The following is a 22,984-nucleotide window of genomic DNA, read 5'->3' on the forward strand; positions in this document are numbered from 1 at the left end:
TCATTTCAACCGCACTGCCAAACAACTGCCCGTACCCCTCAGGTACCTGAAAGGTTACCCAAAGAAGGATTCACTCTTTAAAGCAGAAAACAGGAATAACTACTAACACTGCCACTGTTACAAGCATCACCTCTGCTGAGGTTTCAATATCCTTCCTTCACCCATTCCTTAAACTCAGAGGCAGTACAGCGTCTGGAGAAAATTAGATTTTGCCTTTAAAAAAGCAACTCCATATCACGAAAACTAAAAAGAACACCAGAAGGACACAAAACGTGCGTATGAGATGGAGTGGTAAGTGACAAGAAAAATGATCTGAAGTTCACAGAAAGCTACAGATACTTTGGCAGAATGGAAGAAAAACTGCGAAAACTGAACTTCATAGGCTTGAGCTACAGAGGTGAGAGAGATATACACAGAGTAAACAGCTACTTTACTACGCTATTGTTTATTTGCAAATCTAGTTAAAAGGAAAAAAAAAAAAAAAGTTACTCCTCAGCCTGTTTCAATCCTTCCAGAACTTACCAAACTGCGATACTGTCCCTGAAAGAGTTTTGAAGTTCTACTGTGCAAAGCCTGGGATCCAAGGGAATCAAAAGATTTTATCCGATGAGATGAGGGCCGTGCACACACAGAGTCACTTCCCAGCCCTATGTCTGGAGGGGAGAGGGGGAAAAAAAAAAAAAAAAAAAGTCAGACATCAATTCAAGAAATCCGTACATCAATTTCTACATGCATCTGTAAAACTCATGTGCTTAAAGCAGATTCAAAGTACCTGTAGTTGCTCAATAACTCAGGATAAAACAGTAATAGAGTGATCTGAACTCCTAAGACACTGGCAGTTTCTTCCACACGCAGACAGGAAAATTATCTGAGCGTTTCAGGAAAAGGAAGGCTAGGATACTATTTCTCCATTCCTACCCACTACCAGTCTATTTAAAGGTAATTAAGCAGCATCACTTTAACTAGCTGCCAAGAAATTCAAATGCATAAAACTTGCCTGAGGCAAAGCCAGCCACATCTGTTTCTTAATTCTTCCCCCCCACCATCTCCTTCTCAATTAAAACATTCTTTCCACTGTCTCTTTTTTTCCTGCATTCCTCTCCCTCATCCCTTTTTTGCCAACTAAGCTATTTTTCCTTTTTTTTGGGGGGGGGGGGGGGAAGGAAGGGAGCAAGGAGGGGATAAAGGAGAAGGGAAAAAAAGTTGCTTGAAAAAAACTGACCTCCCCAAGCCTCTCCCCTCTTTCATTTCTCCTTCTTCTAAACACCACATTTATTCAAGATGCTCATCCAAAGGGCAGGGTTACGTGTTGTCAGGGCAGGGCACGGGCTGGGGGCTCCCTGGTGCCGGGGGATCCGCCAGGGAGCAGGGCAGCTGCGACAGCCCCAGCCCCGGGCGTCAGGCACTGCCACGGCGACGGGAACGGGCTGAGACCAGGCGGTCACCCGCAGGTCAGGGAAGGGATCAGGCCCCAAGGCCAGGCAGCCAAATACCCAGGAAGGCGAATAATCCAGTGCCCATACAGACGTGACAAACTTTGCTCCTTTGCCCAAGAGTAAAACAAACCATTCCTTTTCCTTCTGCTTTCCACATGCAAGGAAATCCTTCAGCAAGCATCTGAGCTCCAAAGAGCCCTAAAAGCAACGTAACATTTTCTGTCCCAGCTTGGATGTTTTCACTAGACTACGCAAGTCTCCCAACCGCTTCCCTGCTTCTTATGCCTCGGTGTATTCTCCTTCCCAGCAGTTTGCTGCGCTTCCAACACTTGACCTATATTAGCAGTACACAGACACAACTACATTCTCCTACTTAGCTGCTTTCAGGCTAAAGCAAGCAATGATTACACAATCCTCGTTATTTTTGATCAAAGGGAAACGACACATGCAGGTTTAGTTCCACAAAGAGGCTGATGAACAGACTATGGCTGCTGTTCCATGCCAAATAAAATCTGAAGGGAGAACTTAATTCGTCTCCACTAGAAAACCTTCTAACTTCAGCACAGTGTCTAATGGCAGCTGAGATGCAGGAGGAGGGAAAGCATTTGAGATGGACAAAGGCCACACATGAAAAATGTTGATAAAGCGTGCTCATTCCTCCTCAACCACTCCAGACTATCTTCCTAATGTACACCTTTTTGACTGAGTCACTGTTATCCTTCAAAAATCGTTAACCTTCAAAAAGTTTTAAAATATTGACTCCCCAGTCAAATAGCAGAACTATTTGTATTAAGTTACATATTTTGTATGGATAATGTCATTACACAGTGAAGTCACAAAAGAACTCACTCTTTGTCAACTTGCTTTCTTAAAAGCATTTAAAGGCTCTTGTGTTAATAGAAATGCTGCAGCTCATAGCCCATTACAGAAAGAACACAATTCTTCATCTTCACAAACTGCTGGGAGAAGAACGGGACTAGATCGTGGGCTTCACTTGTAGGTTATAACTTTATGGCCAATTCTAATGTTGCCAAAAATTTAAAGTACCCATAGTAAGAAAACTATCAGAAACTAACAGGACTTAAGAATTAACAGTAACCTGAAACATCTCCCTGCTAAGTTTGTTACTATAAAGGAGATGCTTTCTATTTGGAGTCAAGTGGAAGAACAGACACACCACCAAATCCAGTGTTAGACCCAGTTCATCCAGGGATAGGATCAGGTTTATCCATTACAGTGCACTCCAACTTCTAAAACATTCTACATAAAAATTCTGTTCAAGTGTGTCCTGATTCCTGAAATTCTCTATTTCCCAAAAGCAGAGTTAACATGCCAACACAGGAGCACCTCCTGGAGTTTAAATTGGAAACCGGACATGGCTCAGAGCTGAAAGGAAGTAAGGATTATTCCAAACAAGCCACACAAACTGCAAAAATACGTTTACTAATAATATCTGAATATTTCCAAATTAATTTGAAGTTCTGATAGTCTTAAAAGGCTTGCAGACCCCATTTATGCACTGAAATTTCAAATACAAAACAAATATATTAAAGGCTTTTCTCAGCGGGATTATTGCTAGGGCGGGGGCGAAATCAACTCTGCTGTAAAAGTCTCAGAAATCTTGACTGACAATGGAATGTGCATGTTTGCTAAATATTACTTTGGTAGTTTTCACACAAGCTTCACACTTGCATCCACCCAAAGACTTCCATGGCTTATAACACCCATTCTTCTCCACAGTTACATCCTTAACTTCTCTATACCGGTTCCTCTCCCTTTTACTGCCTACAACCAGCTACTGGTACCTTGGTCCTATCCCACCTAAACTTAAAGAATCTGGTGGAGTGCATATACATAGAAGCCTTCTGTCAACTCTGTGCTCATTACTCATACTCCTTCAGTTGTGAAAAGATCCATCTCAGAAGATCTGTGTATGCCTGAAATTCTTGCAAACCCAGATGGAGATCTGAAAGCCATCTTTTAACACTAGTCAGGGAGATATAGTCTAAAATGCCTTCTACACATTCATCCAATTACAGATAACTGTTTGGAAGAACAGTTACTCAGGAAGATTTATGCAGCTCTGCTTGCTACTAAGAATGAGGCAGCAACACAGTTTGCATGTGGTTTTGATTTTTGGTTCCCCCAGCTCCCCCCCATCAAAGGCATATAGCGGCGTCCTTTCCAACGCCAGCTGCAATTGTGGCTTTTTGATGCAGATATTTGTCTATTCATGTCTGGACCAAACACAGCCACACTTTCCCTGCGCCGCCTCCGCCTCTCCCCCAACATCCGTGATCAGTGTACAGTAGCAACTTGAAAGATGTACTGAAATGGTCTACATTTACATTTGCAGCTAAGATGAAAGGCAACATCGTCAACTCATGTAAGCAGCTTCAAAGAAGCCAATTCATTAGAATTAAGAAATCTGGTTGTTAAACTCACTCTTAAGGGGCATTTTCTCATACAAGAAAAAAAAACACAATAAATTCCCTGTTGTAATACACCACAGCATTATGAAAATGACAAGATACTTCCAATGCTACTATTAAACCAAATAACACTGATTCACCACTGAGTTAGCTTTCTTTATATCAATTTTGTTGTCCTACCCACATTAACGTTGACAGTCATGGTTCATTTTTATATGATCTTCTCTCTCTCCAGCCTCTTACCTGATGATCACTAGTGGAACTTGCTGGTGATAACATAAAACCCCAGCACGGAGCAGCAAGAAGCCAAAAAGGGCCACCAAGATTGACATTTCTTGATTGTCCTTAGCACCGCCTCATCCTACAGCAGAGCACTGACACCTATCACCTGTGAGCTGTTTCTACAGCTCTCTACCTCTCCTAAGAAACACGAGGTAGAAACTTGTAGCTGCTACCAAAATGAATGGTGCACAGCTTAAGGGATCAGAGATGCTCATCACACTTGCACTACTGTCAAAAAAGACGGTTCCTTCTTAAGAGCAAAAACAAAGAATAACGAGGCAGAAGTCTCCGCTGGCAACAATATTCAATTATGGGAGTGAAGCAGAGCGCAGCAAGTCTTTTTTCAGTAGTTAGTACAAACTGAAGGGGAAGGGGGGAAAAAAAAAAAGAAAGAAAAAAAGAAAAGGTCCTTCTTGTAAGAACGCCTGCCACCTAAAAGGCTCCGTCTTTTACCTCACTGTTAAAATTCCTTCTGCAGAAGGAGAGACCAAAGAATCCTGAGAAGCCACTGCCAGTGTCTTAAAACAGCAAGCACAGAACTAACTGCAACAAGAAACTCTTCTAAAACGCTGCTGGTGTTCATTTTGCCATGGATATAGCAACACATATAAATACGTATTAATGTGTGTTGAGTATAAGGTAAGGGAGCATCAAAACAGAGCAGATTCTACTTACCTGCAGTCACCTTATTTAAAGCAACTAGAGAGCTGAGAACCTTGCTGAAATTCTGTCCCTGATAAAGATCATTTGCATCGAACGTCTAAAAACAAAACAAAAACAAAAAACATATATTAAACACATAAAAACCCTTAACTAAGCATTTCTACCACTATTATCATCCAAACCATGACTGTAGAAGCTATTTCCTGATCTAGGTGACCATCTTTTCAGAAACTGTTATGGACCAGTAAAACTGAGGGGGAGGGGTGTCTTTTTTTTTTTTAAACTCATTTGAAAACAGACAGAGAATACAGAAACAGCTGCATGTGAGAAAAACTGAAGATCACAAAAGCTAAAAATACCAAGTGTCAATTAAACTACAGGAAATTGCTCTCTTCTGATAATTACACTTTATTCAACTTTCCTCATAGATTTGTTGGCCAAAAAATTACTGGGTACCACTGAAAGTAATACATTACCCTTAGCATAGTCTCCTTTTTCTGTAATAGCTCGCAAGCACTATACATAATTGTTCATAAAATACTGTTTTTGAAGTACTACATTAACGTACATGCGCACAGAGGAAAGAAGCGTTTCTTAACGTTAACGAATTTTGCAAAGAGTAAAGTTGCTGGATAGGTTAGGTGGAGAGTGGTGTTTGGGAAGTCTGGGAGGGGGGCTGGAGCTTATTTTATGTTTTTATTATTTTCAAATAGTAGTAAAGAGATCCAAACCTCAAACTGTCTTGTAGAAAATACACTAGTATAACTTTGATGAGCTGGATGATGACATTAAACATCTGGATATTCAGGCAAAAAACTGACCCATAATATTTGCCTGAGGTAATGGAAACACTCATGCAAAACCTCATGAGAATAGCTCTTGTAATAGATTCTATATAGGTTGAAAGGAGTCACAGTATTCCCTTGTGCAAGATTAGAAAGAGGACAATAAAGACCGAGCTATTACGCTTGTTCCAGCTGATTTAAGAAACAGAAAGAGGTTCAGTTTCCTGCAGTGTAGTAGCCTTTATCTACAAAGTCAATAAGAACCTGTTTATTTTACTGATAACAGGCAGTATCAGAAAGCCTGTCCCCCAGAAACCACCATTCAAAGGCGGAAGAGGAAAAGGCCATATTCTTCCCAGGAGAAGAGAGAAAGGGACAAAGGAGGACTAGGAAAAGGAAAAGGGAGCTTGGCTGAAACCAAGAGAAACGCCAATTATTTTCACAAAACTTATCTAAAGTAACCAGCCACACAACAGACTAACAAACTGGTTGTGACGCGTCAGGTCTTCTGCTAACAAAGGCGGAAGAGATTGGGGAAACATTTAACGAGACACACGTTACCCACTCATAAGAAAAAAAAAAAAAACTCTTGCCTTCACGGTACTTGAGGCACTTACGTACGTTAACGCTCACATTTTGAACATGCACACTTTTTCCTCAGCCTGTGAGCCGCAGCTCATCTTTGGTCCTACTGAGCAACAACTCTAACTCGGCTGCACTAGTTACTGAGGCCTCTCAAGCTCAGACAGTATATACAAGGCTCACAACAGCGACGCTGCAAATTACCAACAGAATCAAGCCGCCAGTGGTAAACGCTAACATACTCCAAGCATTTATCACTTGCGTAAAATAAGTCAAAAAATTATTTAACAAAGTGTCACTCGGCTAAACATAATTTAAAGACTATTCATATTTATTTGAAGCATTAAGGAATACGTAGAGGGACAAGGGAGTCTCGCAGACGCAAATTCTGTAAGGTTTTTTTCCTGAAACATGAGAAAGTATTGAAATGTTGAACACAAAGAGAAAAACAAGACAATAAATTAATCTGATTTTATACCAAGAGAACAGAGACGCGTTCGTTACAGTAGTGGCATAATTTCTGATAAATAGACACGAGAAAAGATGCAGATAAAGTGAGAGCAAAGTATATAAACTTGGCTTAAAAGGAAAAATAGAGGTCAGCTTAATCACTCCTCAAATCGGAAAAAAAAAAAGCTGTTATGGAACAAGAAAGGACCAAGAGTTTAAAATCTTCATCATTAGCTACATACTTACTGTGGTAGTTTTTAGACAAGCGAATTAAAAATATGAACAGAGTCATGAAACCATGGCCCTGATCCTAAATAAAAGAAATACAAGAGATGTATTTGCTTGTTAAGTGCTATTCAACGTCAGTGAAGGTAGACACTGGAACTGAATCAGAAAAGTATTAACAAGGTGAGAGAAGGAAAAATTTTAAAAGGAACGTTTAAGAAAAAAGGTTATAAACTATAGCTTAGATTGGCTTAAAAAAAAAAACCTAAATATATTTTAAGCTCACCTTCATTCTGAATTCTGATATAGCTAAACAGTCTCCACCGAAGTCAGACCAACTCACAAACAACAGGATGTGAGAAAGCCTTGCTTCCTGTTATGCTGAGACTATAAGGGATATCAAGAATGATTTGATTGGATCATCCCAACACATACAATACCATAAAAAAAAATCTGTATCCAGGAAACACACCTAGTCTGTTACTTCACAGGAAGTAACACAATGAGAGGATAAGAGAAATGCTTGCTTCCTTGCAATTTTATATAAAGCAATTTTGCCAGGAAGCCACCCTCAGCGACTGTCACAGCCACTATATTTATTCACAGTATTTGATAAGAGAAGGAGGAGAGTGGGAACTGATACCTTTCAAAGTAATTTTATACTAAATAAATAAATGTTTAAGAACAAACTATCCTAGAGAGATAAAAAGTGATGAAACTTGGCATCTTTCTGGTTTGTGGCTGCATTAACAGACAAAAGTCCACTTCTTTGAAACTCCTGTTAGGAGGCTGAAGCATATAAAGCTTCTAGTGCAACCAAAAACTTTAGGTTCTCTAAAGTTCTGAAGCTAATTCATTATTTGCACATCAAAACTGAATTCAACTACTTGACTATGCATACCTTGTTTCAATAGAAACAATAATCGTCTTCTACATTAGTGTAGGTTTCCTAATTTCACAGAGATATCCAGAAAGGATCTCTTGATACGTGTAAAATCATCTCAAGATGTTTTACAACGAGCTTAAATGGAGCTGCTAGAAACTCTAGAGAGAACTGCTTTTCCTATAAAAATCAGACTTGCTGGTGGAGTACCATGCTATTTCTGGTTTTTACATGCAGGTCTGCTCCAAGAAGTCATACTTCAAAACATGATTTCTGGATAGGAGAGAGGCAGACAGGCAGTCATTTACTACCTTCCCTATTCACTCCTAATGGATCGTGCGTGCGCGCGCGTACATGCACACGCGCGCACGCACACACAGAGAATCCGTAACTGCCAAAATCAAGGCTGAATTTAGAGATCCAAGCACCAAGCAAAGTCATTTTCATATTGCACTCTACTACCAAACAGAACAGTCTGCAGGCTCACTTAGCTTCTCTAATACTAACATAGCCCATTTTTCAAATCATGCCAGAAGCATAACATAAATTCAAAGTTGCCTGTGCTTACAGCAGCTCTAAGACCTAAAAATGCAGACACTTTCCAAGATTACTAGCTTGAAAATATTGGGACTTGTCTTTTAAGCAGTATGTGACAGGCATATATAGATGCTACCCAAATCTTCAGGGAAAAATATTTCCAACACACCCTTACTTCCCAAGCAAACAACATTTTAAAGTCTACAGAGATTCTACGTACGATGAACCTTGCTCATCTAATGCATATCTTCCTCCAAGACAGTCAGATAAACCACTGCTCAGGATAACAAGTATAAAACTGACATAAATCACATCAGATGAGGACCCAGACAAGTCAAATCTTTTGGACAAACTATGTAAATAGAATACATAAATAGCACTCCTTTGTTTTTAAATTCCGTAGAATTGACCACATACAGATATGCATTATGTAAGCATTAACATAAAGCACATCTTTTAAATAGAGACAGAACAGAACTATATTAGGAGCCTTGCACCAGGAACACTTTGCAATTTATAAATAGTTATAGCAGGGAATCAATAAACTTCAAGCTAAGCAGTCTGACCCATTTACGTCTCCTATTATTGGCCTGTTTTCCTGCTCTTTACATCAGTCTCCTGCTCTTCTGCTCTCTCCTGTCTTTCCACATCTTGCACCTCAGTATCACAGACAGACGCTATACTCCAGAAGCGGGCCAGACTAAACTGCTGAAGAAATAGGTGTCTTCTGTTTTCTATAATCCTGGGCACACCCCCTAGAGCACGCTGGTCACAGCACCGCAACTGCACAAATCCGCCAGGTCCCTGTCACGACTTACAGATCTCCAAGCTCGCGCCCCGCTGCCTGTTTCCCTATAACCATGCCTGCACTTTTTTTATCCCTAGTGTTTCAGCCGGCTGCAAACTTTAGCGGTAATGAATATATGATCTCTTCCAGGCCACTGATGAAATGTTACATCACATGGTCAAGTACCAACAGCAGCAAATATCCTACAGGAAGATGCACACTGGATGGCAATTCGCCATTTATAATTGCATTAAAGCCTATTAATTAGCCAGTTTCTTTAATACATGTCGTATGAGCCATATTGATTTCTGCATCGCTGATGTTTCTTACACAACAAACTAAATGCCTTAGAGATCCATTTCATCCACATAATGGTTGTCAAATACCAAATCCATACTCATTTTAAAGTAAAGCTGACCTCTGCATACAACCCTTAAACCTCCAGCACATTAAACATGGCCATGGTAATACATTCAGGTCTTTTTAAGTCATCTGAACTGCTAACCCGCATATGATGGAGGCTCCTCTTCAAAAGGTGCTTATTTTCTGAAACAAAAACATTAAGGAAATAAAGCTAACACAGCAATACTCATCTCTCATATCCCTGCAAGGGATAGCCCCTACTGAAACTGCAAAAGCATTAACTGACAGATTAGTGAAAGGAAAAGGAAAGTAGCAAATCAGGTCAAGAATATACAAGGTGAAAGCCAACTAAGATATCCCATAAGCCTGTAGCAAGCATTCATTTCTTCAACTTACCTAGATTCAAGACCTCAAGACGGTCTTACATTTTATTCTTCCCTTCTAGCTCGTGAAATCAGAAGCCAATCAGAGAGGAAAGAAATTTTTAAATTGGCTCGTTTCTCCTGATAAGACAAGTTTTATAATTGGAGACAGGAAAAATTGGAAGGTGTTTCGGACAAGCTTCCAGACACAAACTTTTCTTCAAATATTACATCTTCCATCAGTTTTATCTCGCGCATATCCTTAAACCATCACAGCCTCAGTGAGGCTAACAGTCACAGTAAACAAAAAAAAAAAACAACACACTTCACATATTGGTTATGAGCAAAACAGAAAGGTTTCTTTTCAATAAATATCTTCTTTTTACTTGACTACTGCCTTGAATATACGCATGCACGGAATTCTCAGAGGATACGAACAGCTTATGCATTTGATTGCTTCCCTTGAAACGGTGCACTGTAACCTGCAGCGGCTCAGGAGCTGACTTGAGCAGCCCAGACATCTGTGCAGCACAGATAGAGCTGGCAGCACTAACCTCACTAGCCATCCCCAACTAAGCTGCAACCCCTAGGCTGTACTAAATTCACAGGACGCTTTCCAGCTCAGCTTGGTGGCCTAGGGCCCCCTTGTGCAAAAGATTAAAAGAACATTGGCTGGCTTCACCCAAAGGAAATAAAAGGAGATTAACAGGGTCTCTCCGCCTCACCTGCGGAGTTTGGCAAAAAATCAGCATGACCATATAACGTGTCATCCCACCTGCTCTTATTGGACATACTGCAGCGTTTTTGGCCATGGGAGCACGAAGAACCAAGAGGCAGAAAAAAACAACTCACAGTTAGAAACTGGAGACCTTCTTCCAAAACATAAGAGCCTCCAACATCTACTTCCTTTCCCGCCCCCCAGTCCATTTCTACCCCTTGACCAGATAGCAAGGTGAAGCCAAAATGCCATTCACGTTCCATCTTCCTGCGATCACCTTTCAAAGGCCTAGGCTAGGAAAAAGATCACGCAGGTAAGGCCATAGACCAAGCACAATTTTTTTTTTGTTTATTCTTAACATTAGCTCAGCCCTAAGTGGAGCTTAGTCTCATTCAGCTATTGTGTAACAGCTGTTCCTTGAGTAGCAAACAACCATCTGAAAGCTGCGGCTGTGAGAGGAAAGATAAGAAAAGCAGGGAACTATGACAACTGAGAGAGGAAGGAAGGCGGGGGGGAGAAGAAAAGACAATTACAAATGTTCTGAAACTCTGTATGAGACACACTGTTTCCCAAATCTAGTAACGCGCAGCACAAGGAAAAGCTTAAAAAAACAACAAAAAAAAAACTCTTAACTTCTAAAACAGGATTAAGAGTAAGACGAGGAAAACTTTGAAAGTAACTAAGAGAATAGAAATGCGGTGCAGGATTTCTGTGTGGTTTGGTAACAGGTCACAAGAGAAATTAAAACTCCGAATGGTAAAGAATATGTAAAACTTCAAATGAGATCTGGGATAAATTTTACTGCTCAGACGTAAACCTACTCCTCAGTACAATTACGTTTCTTACTACTAAGACATCACACCACCTAAAAGCTTTAATTCCTATAATTAGTAACATCTTTAAGACCTACTGTTATCTACAAAAGCAGACATCACCAGCAGAAAAACTTGTAATTAGTGTGTGCATGTATATCCGAATATGCATTCACAACAAAAATCTGAAGAGAACAGAGATTAAAAAACTTGTTTTAAAGTGCCTGAAGATTTGCTAAGGCCTTCCTAGCTCCAATATTTTTTCCCCAAGACCAGCTACATCAAAGCACTGATGATTCTGCAGAGCATTAATTTCTAAGACTATGTAACATTTTATCTAAGCCATTGTTGTAAAGTCAACACCTAGACTTAACATCAGCAAAACTAAAACATACACAACTTATCCTTCATGAACCTCAGCAAGGATGTTACTGGCAAACAATCTGCACAAAGAAATACTAGCTTCCTTTTGGAGATGGGCTGTGCAACTTCTGAAGCTTTCTGCATCTGTCTCTTGCTCGAATGTTACACAGCGAGAAGTTGGCATCCGCAAACGAATTCTCAGAGGGCTTCCTTTAGTACAAACATTACGCAGTTTTGTATTTTAAACTAGGAACTTTTACAAGCAGGAAAAGAAGATGTCATTTAAAAATAGATATGGAAAGGTTAGCACCATCTGCATTTGTACTTTCCTGGAAGAAAACATCAGGCTGTTCCAAATTCCTATCTGCACAGCAAATCCAGAACTATGTAAATCACAGCTCCATCTCAAATCACTACCAAATCGCTCTGGAAGTTTTGAATCTTATAGATAATACCACGTAGTGATAATCGCAGCTGCCACTGACAAAGAGCTATTTAGTGAAATACAACATTCATAAATGATTAGGTACTAAGGCTTAAGAAGCTTGCTTGCTCTCTTGGAACTGCCGGCAAAATAAAAGCTGTTAAATGACTATAGGTAAAATCTGATCAAGACACTGACGCTCAGATTTCTCAGTTCTTGACAACACAACAACTTACATCCACTTACTTGGCTGAAACAAAGTAATTCCATAAACATCTTTAACGTCAATAAAGGAAGGTATCTCAATAGGGAAATTCAGCCATAGACATACGTGGGAAACAGCCCAGTAAAACTCACCTCTTTTTCTGCTATATATAAAAAAAACTATGCAAACTACTTTTCTAAATTAGGAAACACAGATGGGCAAATTCAGGCCAAAAATGCATTGGCAATTCTGTATATAAATGGTCATAAAAAAACCCTACAAAGCACACACTTGGAAACACAATGTGCTCTGCTACAGAGTTATGTCATTGGTTACCGATCAGGGCATCATCAATCCCTTTTCCTGCAGCACCCTGGTAGGTGCTCAGTGATAAAGATAAATCCAATCCTTAGCCTGTAAGATTCAAATAAAATAAACTTTTATATCAATAGTTCCTTAATACTAAGAACAAACCCCAAACACTGAATTTTTTTTGTTTGTTTTTTACCTTTCTAGAGTAAACTGGATGGTAAGTCACACAAATTAATTACAGAGAGGCCACTCAGTTTATAGATTGATAGAATAATAGTTACCGGTGATATGTGTTCATAAAGGTTTCAGGGAAAGGGAAAGGACAGATAATCTGCATTCCCATTCCCTATGCTTGAGTAAACACACCTTTAAAAAACCAACCAAACAAACAGAACTAAATTTACAAAAAAATCGGTACTGGGCGCAAGGGGCAACTAACGATGTTCTCTTGGAACATGCCAAGATAGCAAGCTTGCCAGAATTCTCCAGGTGTAGTAAATTAATTTTTGGCTAATAAGTACCTAAATCACAACAGACTGCCAACACATCTGACAAATAAGTACATGGTTAAATAGTCGCATGCTTTGGGGAAAACCACAAGAGAAAAAAAGTGTAAAGGTAGTGTAAAGTGTAAAGTAGAGTTTCTACTGAACTATAAGTAGCTCTTCTTTCTGGAAATGACAACTATGAAGTCCACCTTATCCTTCTCTCAATGGTCCAGTTCCTAAGAATGAAAGAACCAAAGATGTTTGAATAAGTTTAGAAGCAGTGTAAAAACTGTAGGAAAAAAGCTATCACTGACTGAAGTACAGATTCCTTTACATCCCAAAGAGAAAGGTCTGCATCTGTGATGTTCATCTGCTTAGATAAAGGCCTGCTGTACACAACAATAACACTACATTCTGATGATCAAGACCAGATGCTCAGGTAACTAAGGTTATGTAATTTTTCTATATATGCTAATTCGTTCTACTAGGTCTTCTGTTATGCTAGTCCTGCACCAGAACAATGCTCCAGAAGTCAAAGCTGAAGTCTCTGCACTCACAGAACTGCTTCACAAGAAACCAACAAGTTCCTCAAAAGCGTCAAAAAGCATTTTTTTTTTAACCTGAGAATGACCGTTTCATCTGACCATCTAATGGGAAAAAAGCATATATGTATTTCTGCAGTCTCTATCAGCATAGATTTTACAGCAAACATAAATTGCAACGTCTCAATAATCTTTTGCTAAATAAAGGCTTCTGCTTTCATAGTGTTTCTTTTAGACACCACAAATTACAAATCTAAGCAGTAAGGAAGGCAAGTGGGCTAGAAGCCAAAACTGTAACTGAGATTGGAGACTATGCCACAGTTAATAAAAAGGTCATGCCCAAATTTCAAAAAACAAAACAAAACAAAAGCAACAAAACACACCACTCCTGACATGAGACTTTCTCAAAAGCATCGGGCAGCAGAAAGGGAAGACAGTTTCTAGTTGCTGCTTTTTCTGAGAACAATGCTAACATCTATTCAACGATTGCTCTTTTGATTCTGATAGTACCAGCTATGCTTATGAAACCAATTTTTTCTTGCATGAGTAGCTTATTAAAGATCAATGCAGGAGAAGACAGTTGAGTTTTCAGGCCTTGGTATGAGATAATAACTGGTAATTAGTCCTAAGTAATTTGTAATTATACAAAAAAGAAACAGGAGCTTTTAGTCTTCTAAGTTTATGGGATGCCTATAACAATAATGTCTGGTGGAGTTCAGAAGACTGCGATCCCTGACAGATGTAAATGAACGCAATCATAGGAGTGGCTGGTCGCTTGAGCAGCCGCACTTTCTTTTTTTTCTTAAATCACAGTAGTATATCATATTTTTGGGAAGCTATTCCTTCATACCAAGGCTTCTGCTAATTCAGACCCCTCTTGGGCACCTAGCTTTCCAGCCCTCCAGTTCAACACCACCAAGAAGGAGTAGCATGGAAGAAAGTTCTTTGCAATTCTTTATAACAGGAGTTACCGTTCAGAGGATGTCCACTACACTCTGATGTACTAGGTGAACTTCATGGGCAGAGATACACCTTCCTCTCTGCGATTTATAGCTTTTAGTTATGACATTATCTAAGTCACTGCAAAGAAATTTGTCAACTGTTTCCTGTCTTAAAGTACAAACAAGTAAATGAATCCAGAGTATTTAGCAACGCATACATTATGGCCACATACATTTTCATATATTCACAATGGCATATATTTTTGTGAAAATATGTCAGGAAAAACAAGTCAGAAACTAGCTGTCAAAAAAGAACAAAGCAAAAAACAGCTCTGCACATTAAAATACCAACCAACAGTTCCTGCTAACTGAACATATCAAGAGGAATGAAAACGAAGACTGACCTCAAGCAGATCACACTCAATCATAGCAGAAATCAAAACGACCAGACACCAGAAATTACAGTCACTTAAGATTACAGAACCGGACTACCCAGTCGGCCTGGTAGAGAGGACTCGTCTTGCTGACCGCGCTCGGAAAGCTCGTCTTGAACATAAGCACTCAGGATCCACCTGCGCTATCTCTGTGCAGTTCTACAACGCGCTCTTTGCCAGCAAAGGGCTGAACTCAGCAATGACACACGGAAATTTTAAAGGGGCCAGAATAAATCAAGTCCTGGGAGTCTATATATTCAGGGAACTTGCAACTAGATTTCAAACATCAGGAACTGAGAATCCCCATTCCAGAGTCCTTAGATTTATTTCTGAAGTAAAAGTCCTATACATCAGCTAAACTGTGAACCTCTCCATACCCTTACCTAAAAACACAGGACTCAGGGTTTACCATAATTGATTTCAGCCTTCTTCAGTCTAGATGTTTTCTGTCAACATTTCAGAATCAATTTCTGAAGCATCAATTTAGTTTAAAAAGCCATGCTGCATGGAGCGAGGGGCAGAAGACACAGAAAAATTAAGTTATAAAAGAGGTTACATCCTCAAACATTTGGGAAAAAAGTAGGAAAACAGATTTCTTCAGGATCAAAACAGGCACACAGTTACCTGTTTTACCTGTAACTCGGTTCTCTGCTTACAAAACAGGGATAATAGAAGCTAAGTATCAGTTTTAAGTTGCAACCATCAAAGTACCACAGACACATACTAAGACTGCCGAGACAGAACTTTTTTTAAACAGCAGTATTGTGAGACAGACATATACAAAGCGAGGGTTTGGGAGTGAGGGGTAGTAATCTCACTGGAAAGACATTGTACTATGCATCAGGTTATCATCTGCCCTCTTAAAATAGCCTCCTGCTGGCTGTTTTACTGCAGTATCACGTGCTCTGACCACAACTTACAAGCTATCACATGCTCAGGTTTAATCTGGAACAAATGGATACAGATCAGATGATGCATACATCCATTATCAGCAGAGAGGAAACTACAGGCAAAGCACGAGCCGCATACAAACAGTCCCACTGACCTCAAGCCACCACTGGATTTGGCTACTGTTTACCAGCGTGTTGAAGAGACTCACATTTTAGTGCACGTACTTGTGCTTTTTTTTTTTTCTTTTTAATAGATATATGAACAGTGGAAACAGGAAAATGCTTGTACAATTAAGCATAAGCAGGAAGACTGTGAAGGGGAACTGGCATTTTCAGATTTCAGGCATGGGTCAAAATTTGACTAGACATGATCAGTACGCACAAGTCTGGAAAAAACTCGGGGCGGGGGAGGAGGAAATAAAGGTAGCTTAGAAATGCAAGGAGAACAATACAAAACAAGAAGGAGTGTTACACCCTTCTGCTAAAAGGGCGCTTATCAGAGATCTTAATTGCTTCCTGAACACACTGCTAAAAATGCCACCAAAAACTAACCAAGAATAACGGCTTACTGAATTTCTACATAGCCTGTTGAAGCTTCCATCTAGCACCGCCAGCTGGAAACAAGTAACCCCAGAAGCATTAGCAGAAGTGAACGAGCACCCAAAACTGAGGATTCGAGTTTCAATTAGATGAGAGTGAATTTGCTTTTAATACTTCCATTTTAAAAACCGCCAAAGAGCTGAAAACTGCATGCACGCTCTCTGAGCTGCAGCTACTCCAAAGTGGACCCCTTCTACTCATAGCTTGCAATTTTGATTTTAGCAAGTACAAATACTGTTCAAAAGAAGCCTATGGGCTAGATGTCTCACTCTCTTCCAGGCACCTGCAATAACCCGGATCATCTACCGTTTATAAAAGCACATTTGAAGGAGTTTTTGAAAGCGCAGCCACAGGACTGGATTCAGGAGCAGGGACAGCTGCGACAAGTCCCACCACCATCTGCTCTGCCTCACAGAGAAACCACTCCTGTCGCAGGGCTGGTTTAGCCTCCTGAGCAGCAGCTGAGCAGCTACAGAGCCCTGCACCTTAAGGCGAGAAACGCAGAAAACTGAAGCGGACTTAATACAACAGCCTGTAACTCGAGGCCATCCAGCAGCTGCTAGGCAGGCAAGCAGCTGAGTCACCCCTAGAAAGGCTGAAGCAGGCACCAAGGGGTAAGAAACGCGACACACGTCCAGGTAAACCATTCCTGCTCAGGACTCAAGCCCACAAACCAGGACAAGGTTTCAGGATAAATCTAAACTAGTATAACAACTCAGGTGGGGAATCTCCCTTACCTGCTTCTTCTGGCCAAGCGCTCCTATACCCCCTCACGCTCAGGTAACGCAGGGGTTCATTTAACCCGCACACCAATCCAGTTATAGCAGCTAAACTGGCAGAAAACGTATCCAGGAAAAAGTACAACATTTGCTGCAAGTTTAGTGAGCTAAACCAGCTCAATATAGTAGGATCAGGCTGTCACCAGAGCCGGTGTGTGGGAGTTAAACATCTTGTCTGTCAGGGCAAGAAGCTTCATTTTGGGTGTGGGGAAATGTCATAGCGGTTCAGACATTTTCCCATAGGGAAAAATTCAGCTAAAATCCACACATGCACACCCCCCAAAACAGTAATCCAGCATCATGCTGATGTTTCGTAATAAATTTCTAAGAAATTCACACTCATGCTTTATTGGAATAACGGGAAAAAATCCGAGTATTAATAGACAACAGTTTCTGGTAGATCATAAACACCTCCAGAAATGAAATCTGCACCAATTCTGCTTGTTCACAGTACTGCCTGGGAACACAGGCTGAGAGAAGTAAGGATAACATTCCCAAGAAACTGGCTGCTGCAAGAATTTGATAGTTCCGATTTATCAGCTGATAGGTGATACAATGAAAAATTAGCACAAAACATGTTACTGGTATCAACTTTCATTTTGGTGAAGTGGTCGAAGTAGGAGCAGCATTTCTCCCGAGAAGTAAAATGGAGCAAATAAATTATGACACAGAGTCATTTTCAGCAATTTCAAAATATTTTATATGAGAACAGTCTATCTTACCAATCAAAAAAAATCCCACTGATGAAAGCTTCCTTGCCTTGAAAATCAAGGTAGAAGTCATAGCCACTCTGCAACACAAGACTGCTTATTAATGGAAAATTACCTTGTGCAGACTGCATCAAACAGAAGGATCCCTTCAGCACAAACACATTCCTTCTCAGCACAGAACAGGGCTCATGTGCCCATCTCCACAGTCCAGGGTTCTTCTAAACCTATGCCATCCTCTTCCTCTTTGCAGAGGCCCTAACTTCCATGCCCTCTCTAAACCGCAACCACTCATGCTCCAGCCTTCACAAAACAGATTCCTAAATCCATCTTCTTACTTACAACATATCCCACCTCACCAATGCTACCCTGGATCTGGCATCCTGATCCAGAACGCAGTTGCTGAGTTCTCATAGTAGGCATTGAACACAGCAAGCTACCGCCATCATCTGATCAGTGGTAACTATATGGAAGCATCTGATTCATTTCAGCCTAATCATCTCCACATAGCGGGTCAACACTGAACACTGAATATCTGTGCCGAGGCACTGCCCTGGTAGCTCAGGAAAGTACGTGTCCACAGGCAGAATCACCAGCTACCACATGCCACTGACCTAGGACAGTGCCACCAAATGCTGGGACCTTCTCATGAAGACTCAAGTATGCTACCATGTGCTTTTATAACAGTTCTTTGACTCGTAAAGGTTGTTTCAGCATGAGATTTTTTTGCTGGTATAACTGTTTCTCATATGGCAGAGCTCAGTAGTTTAAAGCTCCTTCTCACGACAACAAGAAATTCTAATATAGGCTCAAAACACGCTTCCAAGCGGTATCTAGGGATGCATCCATTGAATTCAGGACAAGCATTTAATGAAATCAGCAGCCTAACCTGAATCTAACGGATGACAATATACAGTCCAATAATCTGAATCTAACAGTTGCCAATTAGGAAGACTATTAAAAGGGAAATACTGCATAATAATACTTCTTGGCGTTTTTCTCCCAGCAGTTTGTAGATCAGAACCTACCTGTTCTTAAAAGCCTTCGATGGATTTTTCAAACTCCTCCAGTTGCTTTTGGAATCTATGCAACTTCAGATGCTATAAAGACCTCCGAAAATGATTTCCACAGCTCAATTACAGTGTGAACCACTTCCAAACTTCTTTTAGTAGCCCCTAGATCTTGTCTTAAAAGAAATAAACAAACAAAAAAATCTTTCCACTTACTCCATGCCACTCATGACTGAGACCCTACAGACCTCAGATACTCTTCTGTTTTCTAGACAAAAGAGTCACTACATTTGTGTGCTACTCACATGCTTTCCTTACATTTTCTTGACCATCTCTGTCATCCCCTGTACCTTCTCTGAGCTACTTTATTCTTTTTGAGAGCAGGGGAGAGGTGGAAAGAGGGGGAAGAGAGACACCAGAAGCTCACCACGCACACAACAGAATTACATAGTAGTACAATGGTGTTTTCAGTTGCATATTCCATTCCTAGTAATTTGATTTCCATTTCTGACAAACCAGTGTCACTGACTAAGCACTGAGGCTAACAGCATTTTCATAGCACCATTATAACCCCTATCATCTAATTCACCAAGCATAATGGTTCACTTCCTTGTAACAAGGATTATCTTTTCCGAATTTAAAATAAAGTCAACTTTTTTTTTTATTTTAAAGGTAGCAAGCGTACGGATCCTAAGTTCCAACAGTCCAGTTTGCATAAGTGTTGAAATGGCAGACTACTCAGTTTCCTTTAAATATAGTATATCTCCTGGCCATTGCCATAAATATGGTTCATCTCGGTGCTAGAACACACATAAGAGTCAAAGAAAGTGATCAAACACAATAACTTTCTGATCTGCCAGGACTAAATGATATATATCAGTTCAAAGAAAATTCAAATACTGAATTGAAATTTTAACTATAGTATGCAACATAGTTCTCGACAAAACCCCAAGTAAGCAGAGCAATGGTAGGCAGCAAACATAAATCAAGCTTTTAAAGATCCAGGTGAGAAGGGGAAGAGATCTGGAGAACTACAAACCAGTAAAGCAAATGCCTCAGCCAGGTAAACTGATAACTGATACCTCCACATGTTAAATAGAGCTGTGGTCCACCTTTCTCAAGAAGATACAGTAGACTAAGAAAGGCTACAAAGATGTACACTGGTTAAACTGACTAGACTAATGCAATGGCTTCCACAAAGGGACAGGGAACTAAAAGTGTTCATCCTGGAAAGAGAACATGAGAGGAAGGGAGGTATACTACAGAAGCATACGAAGTCACATATAGTACAGAGAAGATCCATAACATAAGAACAAAGTCACCCACTGCCATCAGCTGCAGCAGCTGAACAAACAAAAGGAGGTAAGTTTTCATATAAACCATGAAACTCATTGCCGTAGGACGTAGTGGAGGTCACAAAAGCACAAAAAAAGCTTCAGAAAGCTATTTTAAAAAAACATAGAAGGAAGTACATCAAGAGCTATTAAAAATACAATGATACAGATACCGTCCCTGACTCCTCAAGAAGCTCCTCAGCCATGGAGCCTGTAAGAAGCTGGGAAGATTCAACAGAAAAAGCATCACGGTGCATATACACTGTTTCTTAGGCTTCTCCCCAAAGCATCTATTACAGACTCTTGTCTTGCAGAATAACAAACTAAACAGACCTTCCATCTGAACCTGCACAGTCATTCTTTTGGTCATTACAGATAACAAACGTATTCCTACTTTTTTCTTAATCGCTAAAGGCAAATTAGGCAAAAAAAGTGTCATGCTAACTTAGTCACTACAAAAAAACCCACAGTAAGACACTACTTGAGCCGCAGTAATTAGTCTTTACTCCCCAAATTCTTTAAACTACATACCAGACTTCATTTTGCAACTACCATAGAACTTAAAAGCCGAGTTAAATAACAGAATACAGTCATACTGGAAGGTGCAGAAATAGTATCAAGACAAATAACAGAATACTGTACTGAAATTACCTGCCAGAAGTCTGAGAATGTGTTCTACCTAGTCCAGTCTAACTGCACCCCGTTGCCCCAAGAGACAATCCTAACCTGATGCCTTCCACAGACGAACCCTTCACACTTCGCCTCGGTCTGATCTGGCCACAGTGCAATCAAAGGATAGCGTCAGTTCAGCTACAGAAAGCTATGCAGTTTATTTTCCCGTAAGACTGGCTCATTGAAACAACTCACTGCAATTGCACAGTCTGTGTATCTTGACACAGAGGAAAAGGCAGGACTGTGTCCAAGACGGTAAGACTATAGGGATTTTCCCTTTCAGAGGCAGCCCACAGTTACAACAGAAAAAGCGTAACAAACTGCATCCACGATTAAAAGATGCAAGTACTGTAACCCTAACGTTACGGAAGGCATATGAGCCACTTAAGAAATACTGACAGGGACTAAAATATGAACTACTTCAAAACTAGCTACTAATTATTTTCAGTTTTAAATAACGATCAGTTGACAAACAAAGAGAAACAGCTGCACATCACTATACCAATATGTTAAAGTTATGGCACAAAACACCAATGATAATGTTTTGTTGTGAACATTTCATGCAGTATATTAATATGGGGTATTTTTCCATTTAATAATCTTTGTTATTTAAATGTATGTAAAATCAACCCCAGTCTAGAGGAACAAGTTGCGGATTTTTACACTGTCCTGTCTTCACAGACAGCTGATACTAATGGGACTTCTGCTGGAGGCTCACAATTTTCTCAAACACAGACACATCAAAGTTCACCACAGTGAGTTAAGGGTGAGGCTTCAAGAGTAACTGAAACCCCTGGGGGAAGCACTTAAGACTGAAACTGTCATTTACACAACACTTTAAGAAGAAAGGATACCAACAGAATCACATGAAACTACAGCCTCCTCAGAAACACCAATTCATCATGGAAATCACTGTGAAAGTATAAACGCCTAAAACGTTCAGTCATTTAGTGCGACTCTCAGAACAAGCCAAAGTAAGAGCACATATAAACCCTTTTTAGATTGTCATCTCCATTACAACACCTCCCGCCCCAAAAAGGTGAAAGCCTGCTGAGGTCACTGATGTGACTGATACCAACGCGTCTTCACACCTCATCCTTTTAGCTGTGAGATCGGAGTAGATACCTGTTCTTACAGAACTGCTACAAGAGACGAAATCTGCAAAATATGGTATTTACATAGAAAATACTAATGCAGAGTAAAGGTCCCAACTGCATAAAATAAAATAGAAAAACAGGAGGTTGTGCATTAAAAGCAGTAACCAGGTCAGTGACCTTAAAGATCCAGTCTCAGAGAAGCACAAAAAAGTAACACGACCAGAACTGGCACGGCATCCAGCCATGCCCAAGGTGATGTCCTCTTACTTCCCCTGCTTCTTAAAGCAATAGCATGCAATGGCTATTAATATCAAACCTAGCTACGAAAGAGGCAGTACTTTCCCTGTGTGTCTAAACACATCCAAAAATACAGCCTATAACTTAAACGTAAGAGGTTACTAGGTATTACACTGTCCTATGTTTAAAGGCTCAGTGTCAACAGTGTCTTAAACACTGATTAAAATGATCAAATAAAAGCAAAGGCTTCTCCCTTGCGAATGACTGGGCAAGCAGTGGAAGTACTCTGAAGCCTCAAAGGTGTGACTGAAGAGAGCTAGCGTGCACTGTGGGATTGCTCATACGGCACGGTCCAATAGAGCAATTTTTAATCCAGACTAGGACTGCAGCAGTGCAAAGCAACATGGCACAGAAAGCAATTACATAAAGATTTTGCGCTTAGCAAATACAACAGCTAAAAAGCTATCAACACCTATTATTCAGAAGCATCAATACTTCCATATGGAATACCAAGTTTGTTCCAGGTTCCTGGAACAGTGATGATAATACTCATTTTCTGTGGCGCATCTTACACATCTCTGGCTAAATCTAATTTTTTTTCTCCTGAAAGGTCATGGTGTTTCCTCTTCTTT

At 40.2% G+C, this 22,984-nt stretch overlaps 1 protein-coding gene across 11 annotated transcripts in view; it reads right to left on the reverse strand.

Annotated features, from left to right (window-relative positions):
- ARHGEF7 (Rho guanine nucleotide exchange factor 7) overlaps positions 1-22,984 on the reverse strand; it is a 132,562-nt gene that overhangs the window by 74,741 nt on the left and 34,837 nt on the right. For 9 of the 11 annotated variants that reach the window (XM_068927242.1, XM_068927224.1, XM_068927274.1 and 6 more), the window contains 2 exons: positions 4,826-4,910; positions 523-653 (listed from right to left, as the gene is read on the reverse strand). In XM_068927242.1, coding sequence (XP_068783343.1) covers positions 523-653; positions 4,826-4,910 — 216 coding nt within the window. Of the gene's footprint in view, positions 1-522; positions 654-4,825; positions 4,911-7,141; positions 7,216-22,984 lie in introns of those variants that run through there. The other 2 variants (XM_068927266.1, XM_009666318.2) reach the window with 2 other exon arrangements.

The sequence above is a fragment of the Struthio camelus genome, chromosome 1, assembly GCF_040807025.1.
Source record: "Struthio camelus isolate bStrCam1 chromosome 1, bStrCam1.hap1, whole genome shotgun sequence".
Taxonomy (NCBI): domain Eukaryota; kingdom Metazoa; phylum Chordata; class Aves; order Struthioniformes; family Struthionidae; genus Struthio; species Struthio camelus.